Below are 12,165 nucleotides of genomic sequence, written 5' to 3'. Positions count from 1 at the left end.
CAAAATGAACCATCTCGCACTTATTTGGGTTGAACTCTATCTGCCACTTCTCAGCCCAGTTTTGTATCCTATCAATGTCCCGCTGTAACCTCGGACAACCCTCCACACTATCCACAACACCCCCAACCTTTGTGTCATTGGCAAATTTACTAACCCATCCCTCCACTTCCTCATCCAGGTCATTTATAAAAATCACGAAGAGTAGGGGTCCCAGAACAGATCCCTGAGGCACACCGCTGGTCACCGACCTCCATGCAGAATATGACCCGTCTACAACCACTCTTTGCCTTCTGTGGGCAAGTTAGTTCTGGATCCACAAAGCAATGTCCCCTTGGATCCCATGCCTCCTTACTTTCTCAATAAGCCTTGCATGGGGTACCTTATCAAATGCCTTGCTGAAATCCATATATACTACATCTACTGCAGTGTGTTTAGTCACATCCTCAAAAATTTAAACACATTGGTTACATAGGATTTCACTCCAGAAAATGCCCTGGATAATTTTTGTGAACTCGGCACAATCACTACTTCTGCCAGTTTGATTTACGGTTATAGAGTTTGCAAAGCGTAGAAGTGCTGTAAAACTATAAATGAGGCCCATCTTGTTGAGGTTGACCATCACATCCATTATTGAAACCTGACGTTTTTGATCTGAGGTTCTTCAGAAGTCAAGAGTGAGGCATAAAACTTGTCGTTCACAGCCGTTTTTATTCTGTGCTAAAAGAACAAAGGAATGGGGAAAGCAACGAGACAAAGAGAAAGAGACCGAGAGACTAATCCAAAGTGGTTTGGTCCTGTTATGCCAGATTGTTGATAACTGTAAATTCCATTTCAAATCCCATTGCTTAATTAACCAATATTGATGCCTTTTTTCAAGTAATGCGAATGCCACCACCATAAAGATGAATTGCCTCCAGAAAGAGGTAATTGCAAACATTAAAAACACACTGAACAATCGCTGAACAATTTTGTAATTACATAAAAATACAAACAAGCTTAAGAAAGTTCAACTAGAAGGGAAATAAGTTATACAATCCAATCCCGTCTGTACTAATTCCACTTATTAATTCCGTATCATTCTATGCCCCACACATTCCAGTAATATCAAGGTGCCTATTAAAAGTTACATTATCAGCTTAGACCAATCATAACACACAACTTTACTGTTTAATAGCAATTTCAGCACTTGATATAAAATGAGTTTGAAGAAGCCTTGTATATGATCACTAAATCCATGAAGGAGCTCTGTATCTTGGTACATTTACTTGTTTAAATTACATTAATTACCTTGCAGCTGTCGAAACTAATGGGTTTTGAATTACCTGTTCTCCTGAATGATAAGAAAATGCTAGTGTAGACCCTTTGAAGATACCTGTCAGTGTTTTTTATTGTTTCAAAGATAAATTTAATGTCAGGTAAATGTATACAATATACATCCTGAAATTCATTTTCTTCACAACCATCCATAGAAACAGAGGAATGCCCCAAAGAATGAATAATAGTTAAATGTTAGAACCCGAAAGCCCCCCCAGCTTTCTCCACCCATGCACAAACAGCAGCAAGGCAACAGCACCCCCCCACCAGCAATAGAAGCATCGGCACTCCCCACCGAGCACTCAAGTGTGCAGCAAAGCATCAATAAAGACATAGACTTGTAGTACCCCAAGACTACTCGTTCACAGGTAATTCAACATACCACAGGCTCTGTCTCCCTAATAAGGGAAAAAGAGGTGTTCCTGTTTCACAGCGAGAGGGGAGACATGACAAACAACTCACTGATTTACAATGTTAAAAGTCCATTGCGTCACTTCTTCCGAGCTTTGTGCCCAAAGAACTCGGGTCTCTGGGCACACAGCCAGCTCGCTGCTTTTGATCTTCCGTCTCCCACGACACACCAGTTTCCTGCAGAGGCACCGACCTCTAGTCCGCCTGCCTCCAGAGCCACGAAATCCTGGAACCTTGACGGCGCGCTAGTCTTCTAGACCGCGTCCTCGCTATATTGAATAGCGGCTGGTCGTGAGAGCCCGAGAGTGGATCCCATTCCCACAAAGAACCGAAGTCAGCATGTAACTCCTGTGTCAGGGTGTTCAAAAGAACTCTGAAAGGGAAAAATAGAGATATTAAAGATAGAAATAGAGCTGTTTCCGAAGATGCAAGTAAAGAAGTCGCCGTTAGGCGCCATCGCTCCAAAGCTCCATCTCTATCTATCTATATATATATATATATAATATTGTTATTATTTATTCATTTAAGTAACATTATTAACCATACATAGCTGCCTGCTGAGTTTGGGAAAATATTAGACCTCACCAATATGGTTGATTCTTGAGCCACACTGTGGTAAGAATAGCAGGTAGTTTTTCATCTGAAGGATATTAGCAAGATGGATTGGCTGTTTTAAACAGTTGGCAGTGATTCAATGGCAGTTTTCACTAGTGGGCTTGAGCCCGAAGTCAGTAAATTTTCCCACCAGGCCATGTAAGATGTAAAGAAAATTGGGTCAGAAAAGATGTGGAATCAGAATCAGCTTTAATATTACTGGCATATGTTGTGAAATTTGTTGTTTTGCAACAAGTGTATAGATTGGGTTGGAATTAAGAATGATTGGAGTTCCAGAAGGCATGTTGATTTGGGCTTATCCCAAAAACATGTTTTTGTCAGAAAAAAGCTTTGTTTTCTGTTAAAAGTAACAGTTTTTTAAATGCCTCTGACATTCATAAATATTTTTAATAATGCATTAAAATTGATGTGAGTTATTGGATCATCTGGAAAAAATAGTTAATTAAAAATCAAAACATATAAAATAACTTTCCAAACATTGAAGTAAAATAAGTTTTTAAAAAAACAATCTACAGAATGTGGAAGACAATAATTCCCCATTGAAATGAATGGTGTCTTAGGTACTATCTGAAATGTTACCGGACACTTTCAAAGACTGTTCATCTCACATTCTCAACATTTAATGCTTATTTATTTATTGTTGCTATTTTGTGCTTTTTCTTTTTGTATTTGCACAGTTTGTTGCCTTGCACATTGGTCAATTGTCTATCTTGTGTATGTTTATCATTCATTTCATTCTGTTTCTTTGTATTTACTGTGAATACCTGCAAGAAAATGAATCCCAGGGTAGTATATGTGACATTTATGTACTTCGAGAACAAATTTACTTTGAATAAGATTTGGTTGACCATTTTCTCAGCACAATTCTTGGGGAATCCCAGCAAGATCACATTCTGTTACTGCACTTATTTCTATGGATAAATTCCAGCAAATCCTTTGGAACATTAGGCCATGACCAGCAAGAGTTGACCTAGTCATGTGATGAAATAGGTTATATATTTATATATATTCTGTAAGGTACTAACATGTTATGTGATTTTGATTTTATAGAAGGATATCATTTAAAGTTCAAAGTAAATTTATTATCATAGTACATATAAGTCACCATATTACAAACCTGAGATTCATTTTCTTATGAGCATACTCAAAAAAAAATCCAATGACCATAATAGAATCAATGAAAGACTGCATCAACAGAGCGTTCAACCAATGTACAAAAGATGACAAACTGTGCGAGTACAAAAAGAAAGAAGAAAAGAAAATAATAACTCAGCAATAAATATCGAGAACCTGCGATGAACAGTCCTTGACAGTCCATAGGTTGTGGGAATAGTTCAGTGAGGAGGCACGTGAAGGTGAGCGAAGTTATCCCCTCTGGTTCAAGAGCCTTATCATTGAGGGGTAAAAACTGTTCCTGAAGCTGGTGATGTGAGTTCTGAGGCTTCTATACTACCTTCCTGATTGCAGCAGCAAGAAAAGAGCATGACCTGCATGGTGGGGTTCACTGAAGATGGATGCTGTGACAATACTCCATGTAAATGTGCTGAACGGTGGAGAGACTTTATCTGTGATGGACTGGGCCAAATCCACTGCATATTGTTGGATTTTCTGTTGGAGGGCACTGGTGTTTCCATACCTTGCCATGATGCAACCAGTCAATATCTTCACCACCACACATTTATATTAGTTTGACAAAGTTTTCGATGCCATGCTGAAACTTTGCAGACTCCTAAGGATGTGGAGGTGTTGCTGTGATTTCTTTATAATTACACTTGCTGCATGTGCTGGGCCCAGGACAGGTCCTCTGAAATGATAACACCGAGGAATTTAAAGTTGCCAAACTTCTCCACCCCTGATTCTCCAGTGAGAATTGGCTGATTGACCTCTGGTTTCTTTCTCCATAAGCCAGTAATCAACTCTTTGGTGATGCTGACATTGAGTGAGAGGTTGTTGTTGTGGCACCACTCAGCCAGATTTTCAATCTCCCTCCTATATGCTGATTCATCCCCATCTTTAATTCAGCCTAAGATAGTGCTGTCATCAGCAAACTTAAATAAGGCATTCGAGCCATGCTTAGCCACACAGTCATAAGTGTAAACTGATGAGAGTGGAGGACAAAGCACACAGTCTTGTGGAGCTGTGCTGCTGGAGATTGTGGAGGAGACGTTGTTGCTGATCTGACCTGACTGGGGTTTGCAAGTGAGGAAATCGAAGATCTAATTGCACAAGGAAGTGTCTGAGTCCAAGGTCCTGAAGCTTAATGAGTAGTTTTGAGGGGACAATAGTATTCAGTGCCAAGCTGTAGTCTATAAGGAGCATCATGATGTTCTAATTTTAAATCATGAAGTATATGTTGTAAGTGACTTATCTGATTCCTCATCCTTTTAGGAATACAGCCAGTAGTACATCATCATTGCAGTTAATTGGGTATAAACCCAAACCCAGATTGTCATAAATTTGCAGAGATAACTGACGATAATCATCCTTGACTATTCTATCACATAGTTTCACAATAAATAATATCCAAATATAAATCTTGGAGTCAAAGTGCCAGAGACGCCACTCACAAACTTGCACTTTCTGAATTTGGCATTCCTTGGAACTGCAACAGATCTGGACTTCCATGATCACTAATGCCATCTTAAATCTTAAGGATCATGCTCTTTCAAAATGTTCCCCATGCCTCAGGTTGTACTACCTGTCGAGATTGAGAATAATTGTAGAGGGTCATAAGCTGATCAAAGTAATCCATGCACAAATCTTTAATGAGTCTATTCTTAATCCATATTTCAAGCCTACTGTTGTTTGTTTGATTGGAGGATTTCTAGGACTGTTTGAATTAGGTTTATTAGTGAAGCAGTAAGGAAGAAGAAACCCAATAGAAACAGATTCTTTTTGTAATCCTTGGCCTTTAAGCTTTGCTTTCCCAAACCTAGTTTTTTGTGTTAATCTCTTCCCTCTTGTATGGACATATTAGAAGAATATTTAAACTATTAGGAACAAATTATAATTTTTATATTTTTATTTGCTTTAGTAATTAAGGAGAAACATGGTTGTGGTGCTCATCCATGCTTGAATAATGGAAAATGTGTTTTAAGGCCAGAGACTTCACTTGGATATGTGTGCATTTGCTCCCCTGGATATTCTGGAGACTTCTGTCAATGTGCTACAAGTAAGTAGTACAATTTTTTAACATCATGGCTTCTAGTTTACGTTATTATAAGTGTACGCATGTTTAAATGTAAATATTTTAATCCTTGAAATAGACGTTTACACTTAAATGCTGAAAAATTTCTCTGCTTCTCTTTGCAGGTACAAATAAATCTGCATCATCGGCTATGACTACTGGATGTATTGTGATACTGCTTCTCCTCATTGCACTAGGTTACTTGATTTACTTGCATTTTTTCAGGGACCGGTAAGAAATTTCATCATGACCTCAATTTAGCTTAGAGCAATAGAAGTGGTCAGAAGTGCCCTGACCAAGATATTAAAATTTTTCTTTAACATTGTAGGAAACATTATCCCTCAGATGAAAAACCAGCAATAGATCAACAACCACATTCAAGAATGCCACCCAGAGTGCATAAACCGAGAGTTTTCAGACCCAAGGATCGAGAATCACCTACACAAAATGTTCGTAGCCAGCTTTCCAATTGTCTTCAATTGCATTAACTTCTGCTGAAGTATATTTGTATAATTAACAGTCAGTAAGCTCTCTTTTAATCCTTAAGTTTTTATTTTGGATGTGAATGAAATACTTTCCTTTAAGACAGGGTTAATTTAAGCTTCATTTGGAAATTTAATGCTTTGATCATTTGGTGAAAGATAAATGCAATTAATCCTCTTCACACAAGCCCAATATAGTAGTTCAATCTGGCAACAGAGGTCATCCCAGTGAGTCAGAAATGTTAAATAGTCTCAGCAGGATACCAGAATACTTTTATCAAGCCTTAACTGTTCATGTTACGCTTTGATTGTTCACCTTTGGGCAAACAGATCTTGCTCCACCCATCAGAAGTACGGTATTATACAAGAACAGTGCTTTCAGATGAAATAGCTATCAAGCCAAACATATATTCGAATTCTATTTACAGAACCAACATAATTCTGTTATCAAGATCGCTGGATTATTTCAACAACTCATTTTCGTACCAGATATATCTTCTGCTTCTGCAGTAAGATTTGAATTTAAATCTTTTTTAAATTTTGTCCCATAAAACATTACGTCATGAGGAGACGAGAATGATTTTGCCCTTAATTTAGAAATTTAATAGATAACTTTGGTGCTGCTTTAAGAGCCAGAATGTTGATAAAATATTCATTTAAAAAGGTTGAGATCAGTCAAAGATATGTAGGATAAATGTTATTTATTTGATGGATATTTTTGAAGAATTAACTGAGGATTATTGAGATTTTTACAAAGTTTGACATGGATTTTCGCTATATGGTTGACAAGGGTGGATGAGGGCATGATGAATTAAAACATTCTAGTTTTATATAATGTAAAATATTATTTTGTAAATATAATCTTTAAATATTTGTTGGAAGAATGAAGTTCTGCACCTGGATCAAAGAAGATACAATGAAATCTAATATATTCAGCAGAGAAGGCATAGTGAAGTTAAAATGTTTCATTCTTGACGTTATTCAGCCAGGCCATTTTCTTCTGGGGATCAAAGGAAAGGATACTCTGTCTGTGAAATTGGTTGTCCTGATTAAGGAGGGTCTTTCTGTTTGCAATGAGCAAAGTGTTGCCTCCTATCCTTCCTTAGCAATTGCTGCTGCTCTGCCCAGCCTCAGTCCTCTTCTCGATTTTCACCAGAACAAGTGGGCTCCTAGAAATATACCAATGATCAACCAGTGACTTAGTCCTGACAAGATGGGGAAGAACTGTAATACTATGCACCTTTTAAGTGAGCATTAGAAGGCTTTTTAAGTGGTGCTTTAATAGGTCTCCAAACTGTAGTATCTAGCATGGACATAACTCCTTTATCAGGCATTACCTCACACTGAGCGCGAATTAAACAACTGCTTTTCCTGAAGATCCCATCTTGATTCCCTCAGCAGGTAATTGCAACTGACCGTAAAGCTTGAAATTGCTCTCAAAGAGTTATTAGTCCTTAAAACTTCAACATCTAGAGGAAGAACCTTGTACATTAATGTTATGTAATCAATTTTATTATGCAGATTTAACTAGGTGCCACTTGCGTGAATCCATTGTTATCTTCTGAAATTGTATAAATGTGGCATTGGACAGGAGAAGGATTGGAGACAACACTCTGCTCATTACAAATGGAAAAGCCCTCCTCTTGTGGACCTCCTTTATTAGGCCCACCAGTACAGGCAGTGTATCCTTTCCCTTGATCCCTGATCCAGCTAACAACATGCCATCATATGCTATTTAAAGCACTCTGGGTATGAGCCCCAGGTGGAATAAGGAAAATGTGCCTTTGGACTCTCCCTTAACTGGTGGTAATGCCATAACAGGGCCGGCTGGTGATGTAGTAACATCCGTACCAGTCTTTGAGGTGAGTGGCCCCGCTTTGAATCTTGCTGGCTCTTTACATGCTTTCTATCCGTGCAGAGCTGAGCATCGAGTTAGCAACTTGGCCTCATAAAAAATGGACAAGTGCTAAGGAAGCAGCGAGGGTTGCCACTGATGCCCCACAAGGCACAGGGAGGAACAACAACAATGCTATAACAATGTTACAGCATTGTCAGCAGAAGCAGTCTTAAAGGCCATCCTTATGCAAACAAAACCAATGAATTTCTTCTCAATTGCAGCCATAGGTTTAACAATAATTAGTTTTCTTAGTAAAAATGCACATAACTAGATTTAACTGTGTTGGGCACGTAATTCCTTACTTCTAATAGCAAAGTGTTCAATTCATCTACATGCAATGAAACAGGCTCATTTTGTCCTTATTGAAATTGCGGGATATGTGTTAACCAGATTTTCTTTTGGTACTTTTGTTGATTTTTAATTGTTAATATTCTGTTTTACCTGTGGTACTTAATGATTTATTTCTGCAATTTTTTTCAGTGCTTCAATAAAAATCAAGATTAACATGTGCTGTTCTTCATTTGCACTTTTCTGTGTTAATACTTCCATATCTTTTGAGCCATCTACCTTTATTTTGAAGGGTACCTGGCTTACTTGCTTCATAGAGTTAGCATTAATCTTATGATATCCAGTTTTGTTTGACCAGCTAAAATTTGAGTGAAGGGATTAACTCTGCCCAATGGGCTCTGTCAGATAGCAATTATAAATATTCATCTCAAGTCAGCAGAGTATTCTTTATGCAAGAGAATGACAATATCATTGTTTAGTACATGGCACAAGGAAGCGATTTATTCAGTGATAATAGAATAAGAAATTGAAAGAGGAATAGACCATCTGGTCCATTGAGCCTAATCCAGTATTCAATAATATCATTGCTGATCTGGCCTTCCACTCAGCTCCACCTTCCTGACTTTCCCCCATAACCATTAATTCCCCAACAATGCAAAACATATATTTTACTGGGTCTTAAATGTATTTAATGAGGTAGCCTCTATTCTGGACAGAGAGTTCCACAGATTCACTACTCTGGGGAAAATTAGTTCTTTCTTACCTCTGTCTTAAATCTGCTCCCCCAAAACTGAAGATATGACACCTAGTTCTAGTTTCACATATCAATGGAAACAACTTTCCTATCTCTATCTTATCTATCATTTTCATAATTTTATATGTTTCTATATAATCCTCTCTCATTCCTCTGAATTCCAGCAGTTTTAGTCCCAGATAACTCAATCTCTAATCATAGGCTAATTCCAGATTTCAGAATGAACCTGGTTAATCTCGGCACTACCTCCAAAGCTAATACCGTATATTTTTTTTATTAACCAATCTGCTATTCATGCTAATACATTACCCCTAACTACGCACATCCTTGTCTTATGAATATGTCTTCTATGTGACATCTTATCAAACACCAGCTGGAAATTCAAGTGTACAACATCTACCTGTTGCCTTCTATCCACTGAGCTCATTATATTGTGTGGGAATCCAGGACAAGAGGGCACAGCCTCAGAATATATGGATATCCCTTTAAAACTGACAGAGGAGAAATTTATTTTGCCAGAGGATGGTGAATCTGTGGAATTCAATATCACAGACAGCTGTGGAGACCAAGTAATCGAGTGTATTGAAAACTGAGGTTGATAGGTTCTTGATTAGTAAGGTCATCAAAGGTTACAGAGGAAAGGCAGGACAATGGAGTTGAGAAGAATAACAAATCAGCTCTGATAGAATGGCAGAGCAGACTCAATGGCTGAATAGCCTAATTCTGTCCCAAGGTCTTATGATTTATTCTCAAAACACTTGTTATTTTGTCAAACAGGACCTGCCTTTCCTGAATCCATGCTTCATTTGCCTGATGGAACCTTTTTATCCAGAAGTTTTGCTATTACTTTCATAATATTAGCTTAGAGCATTTACTCAACTACAGATGTTTAGCTAACTGGCCTATCGTTATCTAACTTTTGCCTACATTCTTTTTTAAATGTAATATTTGCTGCCTTCCAATCTGCCAGGACTTGCCCAGAATCCAGAGAATTTTGGTAAATTATCTTCTATAACTTCTGCCATTTCTTTCAGTTCTAGGGATTCCATCTGGACCAGGGACCAGTACCTTTAGGACCAGCTCCTTAGTGATAACTGTATCAAGGTCCTTACCACCTATCACATTCATAACATCTATGTACATTTGGCATGTCAGAAGCTATCTTTACTGTGAAGACTGAAACAAGATAATCGTTCAAATTCTCAGCCTTTTCGGCATTAACAAATATACTTCAGCCACCATGTCCATGCTGGTCTTCTCTTTGAAGGGATTTGTGTTCACGTTAACCTCCCTTGTCTGCTTTATATAATAAAAACTTTTACAATCTCTTGTTATATTTTTGTTAGTGTACTTTCAAAATATATCTTCCCTTTCTTTATTGCTTTCTTTGTGGTTCTTTTTAAAATTTTCCTGATCTTCCAGTTTTCCACTACTCTTAGCAACTTTCATGAACTTTCAGTTTGATGCCTTCCTTTATTTCATCTCGTTATCCAAGGGATGGCTCTTCCTACCCTTAAATGTCCTTGCTTCTAATGAGAATATACATTTGTTGAACACTGAAAACTCACTTGGAAAGACTTCAGTCTTCACAGAAAATCCTCCTTCATCCCATTGTAGTCTCCCTTGTAAAGGTAAAATGCACCGGTTTTAGATTGAACTATTGTAATTGATATTCAGTTTATACTGTGATCACTTTTTCCAGAAGGATCCCGAAGTAAGAGATTGTTAATTTTACTTGCCTCGTTGCACAGGACAAGATCTATGAGACTCCAAAGGGTCCTTTTTAGTTTTCAAACTTTGTGCATTTCATGAAGTGTTACAATACAGAAATGGACTCTTCAGCCCACATGCCCATGCTGGTCATTAGACCAATCTGTACCAACTCTTTACTGGTACTTGGCTTGTAGCCTTCTGTGCTTTGGTGACTCAAATACTCATCCAGATACTTAAACCAAAAACTTAAATATTGTAAGAATACCTTCCTCCACCACCCACTCAAGTTGTGCATTCTAGATTCCAATCACTCTCTGGGTGATAGAAATTCTTCATGAGATCCCTGGTGGACCTCTTACCCTTGCACCCAAAACTTAAGTCCTTTGCTTATTGACACTTCTGCTGGCGGATAAAAATTTCTGTTAATTATTCACCCAACCTCCAAGCATCTTCCACTCCAAGGAAAACAAACCCAGCCCATACAATCTGCCCTCATAACTGCAACTTTATATCCCAGACAACATCCTGATGTATCCTCTCTGCACCCTTTCCAATGCAATCACTGGGCAAACAGAACTGCGTACAATACTTCAGCCCAACCAATGCTTTACAAAGTTGTACTATGATCCCCATGCTTATATGCTATGCCCTGCTTAATGAAGGGAAGAAATTTTTAAGCCTTCACCATCTATCTACTTATGCTGCACAAATAAATAAGGGGATGGATAGGCAGGGGCCATGGTCCCTCTGTTCTTTGTTCCCTCATATCCCATGATTAATTGTGTACTGCATGTTCTATTCTTATTAGACTTGCCAAAATGCACCATCTTGCACTTCAATTCCTTTCTCGTGTTTATTTAGTTTACACACAAATGTATCTATATTAAGTCTTAACTATAAAAGATAGCATTTTCTACTCTAACAACACACACAAAATGCTGCTGGAACACAGCAGGCCAGGCAGCATCTATAGGAAGAAGCACTGTCAACGTTTTGGGCCGAGACCCTTCATCAGGACTAACTGAAAGGAGAGATCGTAAGAGATTTGAAAGTAGGAGGAGGAGGGGGAAATGCGAAATGATAGGAGAAGACCAGAGGGGGTGGGATGAAGCTAAGAGCTGGAAAGGTGATTGGCGAAAGTGATACAGAGCTGGAGAAGGGAAAGGATCATGGGATGGGAGGCCTCGCGAGAAAGAAAGGGGGAGGGGGGGAGCACCAGAGGGAGATGCTTCCTACTCTAATCTAACTAATCTACTCTAACTAATTTTTGCTAAAGTCCTAAGGTGTGCAGATTTAAGTGCAAATATATACCAACATATAATAGTTTCATTATCATTTTTTATAAAAGCTCTCACATCACACTTTGCATTTTTACCTGAAGGAAGAAAAGCACTAAATGTATTGAGTGTTTCATGATAGATATAAATTCAGTGCTGGTGTTATTTTGGAGCATTATATTAGCACTCCAGCATTTCTATCCTTTTATAATACCGAAACCAAAGAT

The 12,165-nt window shown here is 38.2% G+C and overlaps 1 protein-coding gene across 3 annotated transcripts in view; it reads left to right on the top strand.

Moving 5' to 3' along the window:
- Nucleotides 1-10,326, top strand: part of LOC140736964 (uncharacterized) — a 35,500-nt gene extending 25,174 nt beyond the window's left edge. The window contains exons 4-7 of one of the 3 annotated variants that reach the window (XR_012101031.1): nt 5,375-5,512; nt 5,653-5,724; nt 5,856-5,976; nt 9,983-10,326. Coding sequence is in view for 2 of the 3 variants with exons in the window: in XM_073063016.1 (XP_072919117.1) it covers nt 5,375-5,512; nt 5,653-5,758; nt 5,856-6,015 (404 nt within the window). In the remaining variant the exon portion in view is untranslated. Of the gene's footprint in view, nt 1-5,374; nt 5,513-5,652; nt 5,759-5,855; nt 8,407-9,982 lie in introns of those variants that run through there. The other 2 variants (XM_073063017.1, XM_073063016.1) reach the window with 2 other exon arrangements.
- Nucleotides 10,327-12,165: the final 1,839 nt, after the last annotated feature.

Source organism: Hemitrygon akajei, chromosome 12 (genome assembly GCF_048418815.1).
Source record: "Hemitrygon akajei chromosome 12, sHemAka1.3, whole genome shotgun sequence".
NCBI lineage: Eukaryota > Metazoa > Chordata > Chondrichthyes > Myliobatiformes > Dasyatidae > Hemitrygon > Hemitrygon akajei.
This window is presented reverse-complemented; position numbering and strand designations above follow the sequence as displayed.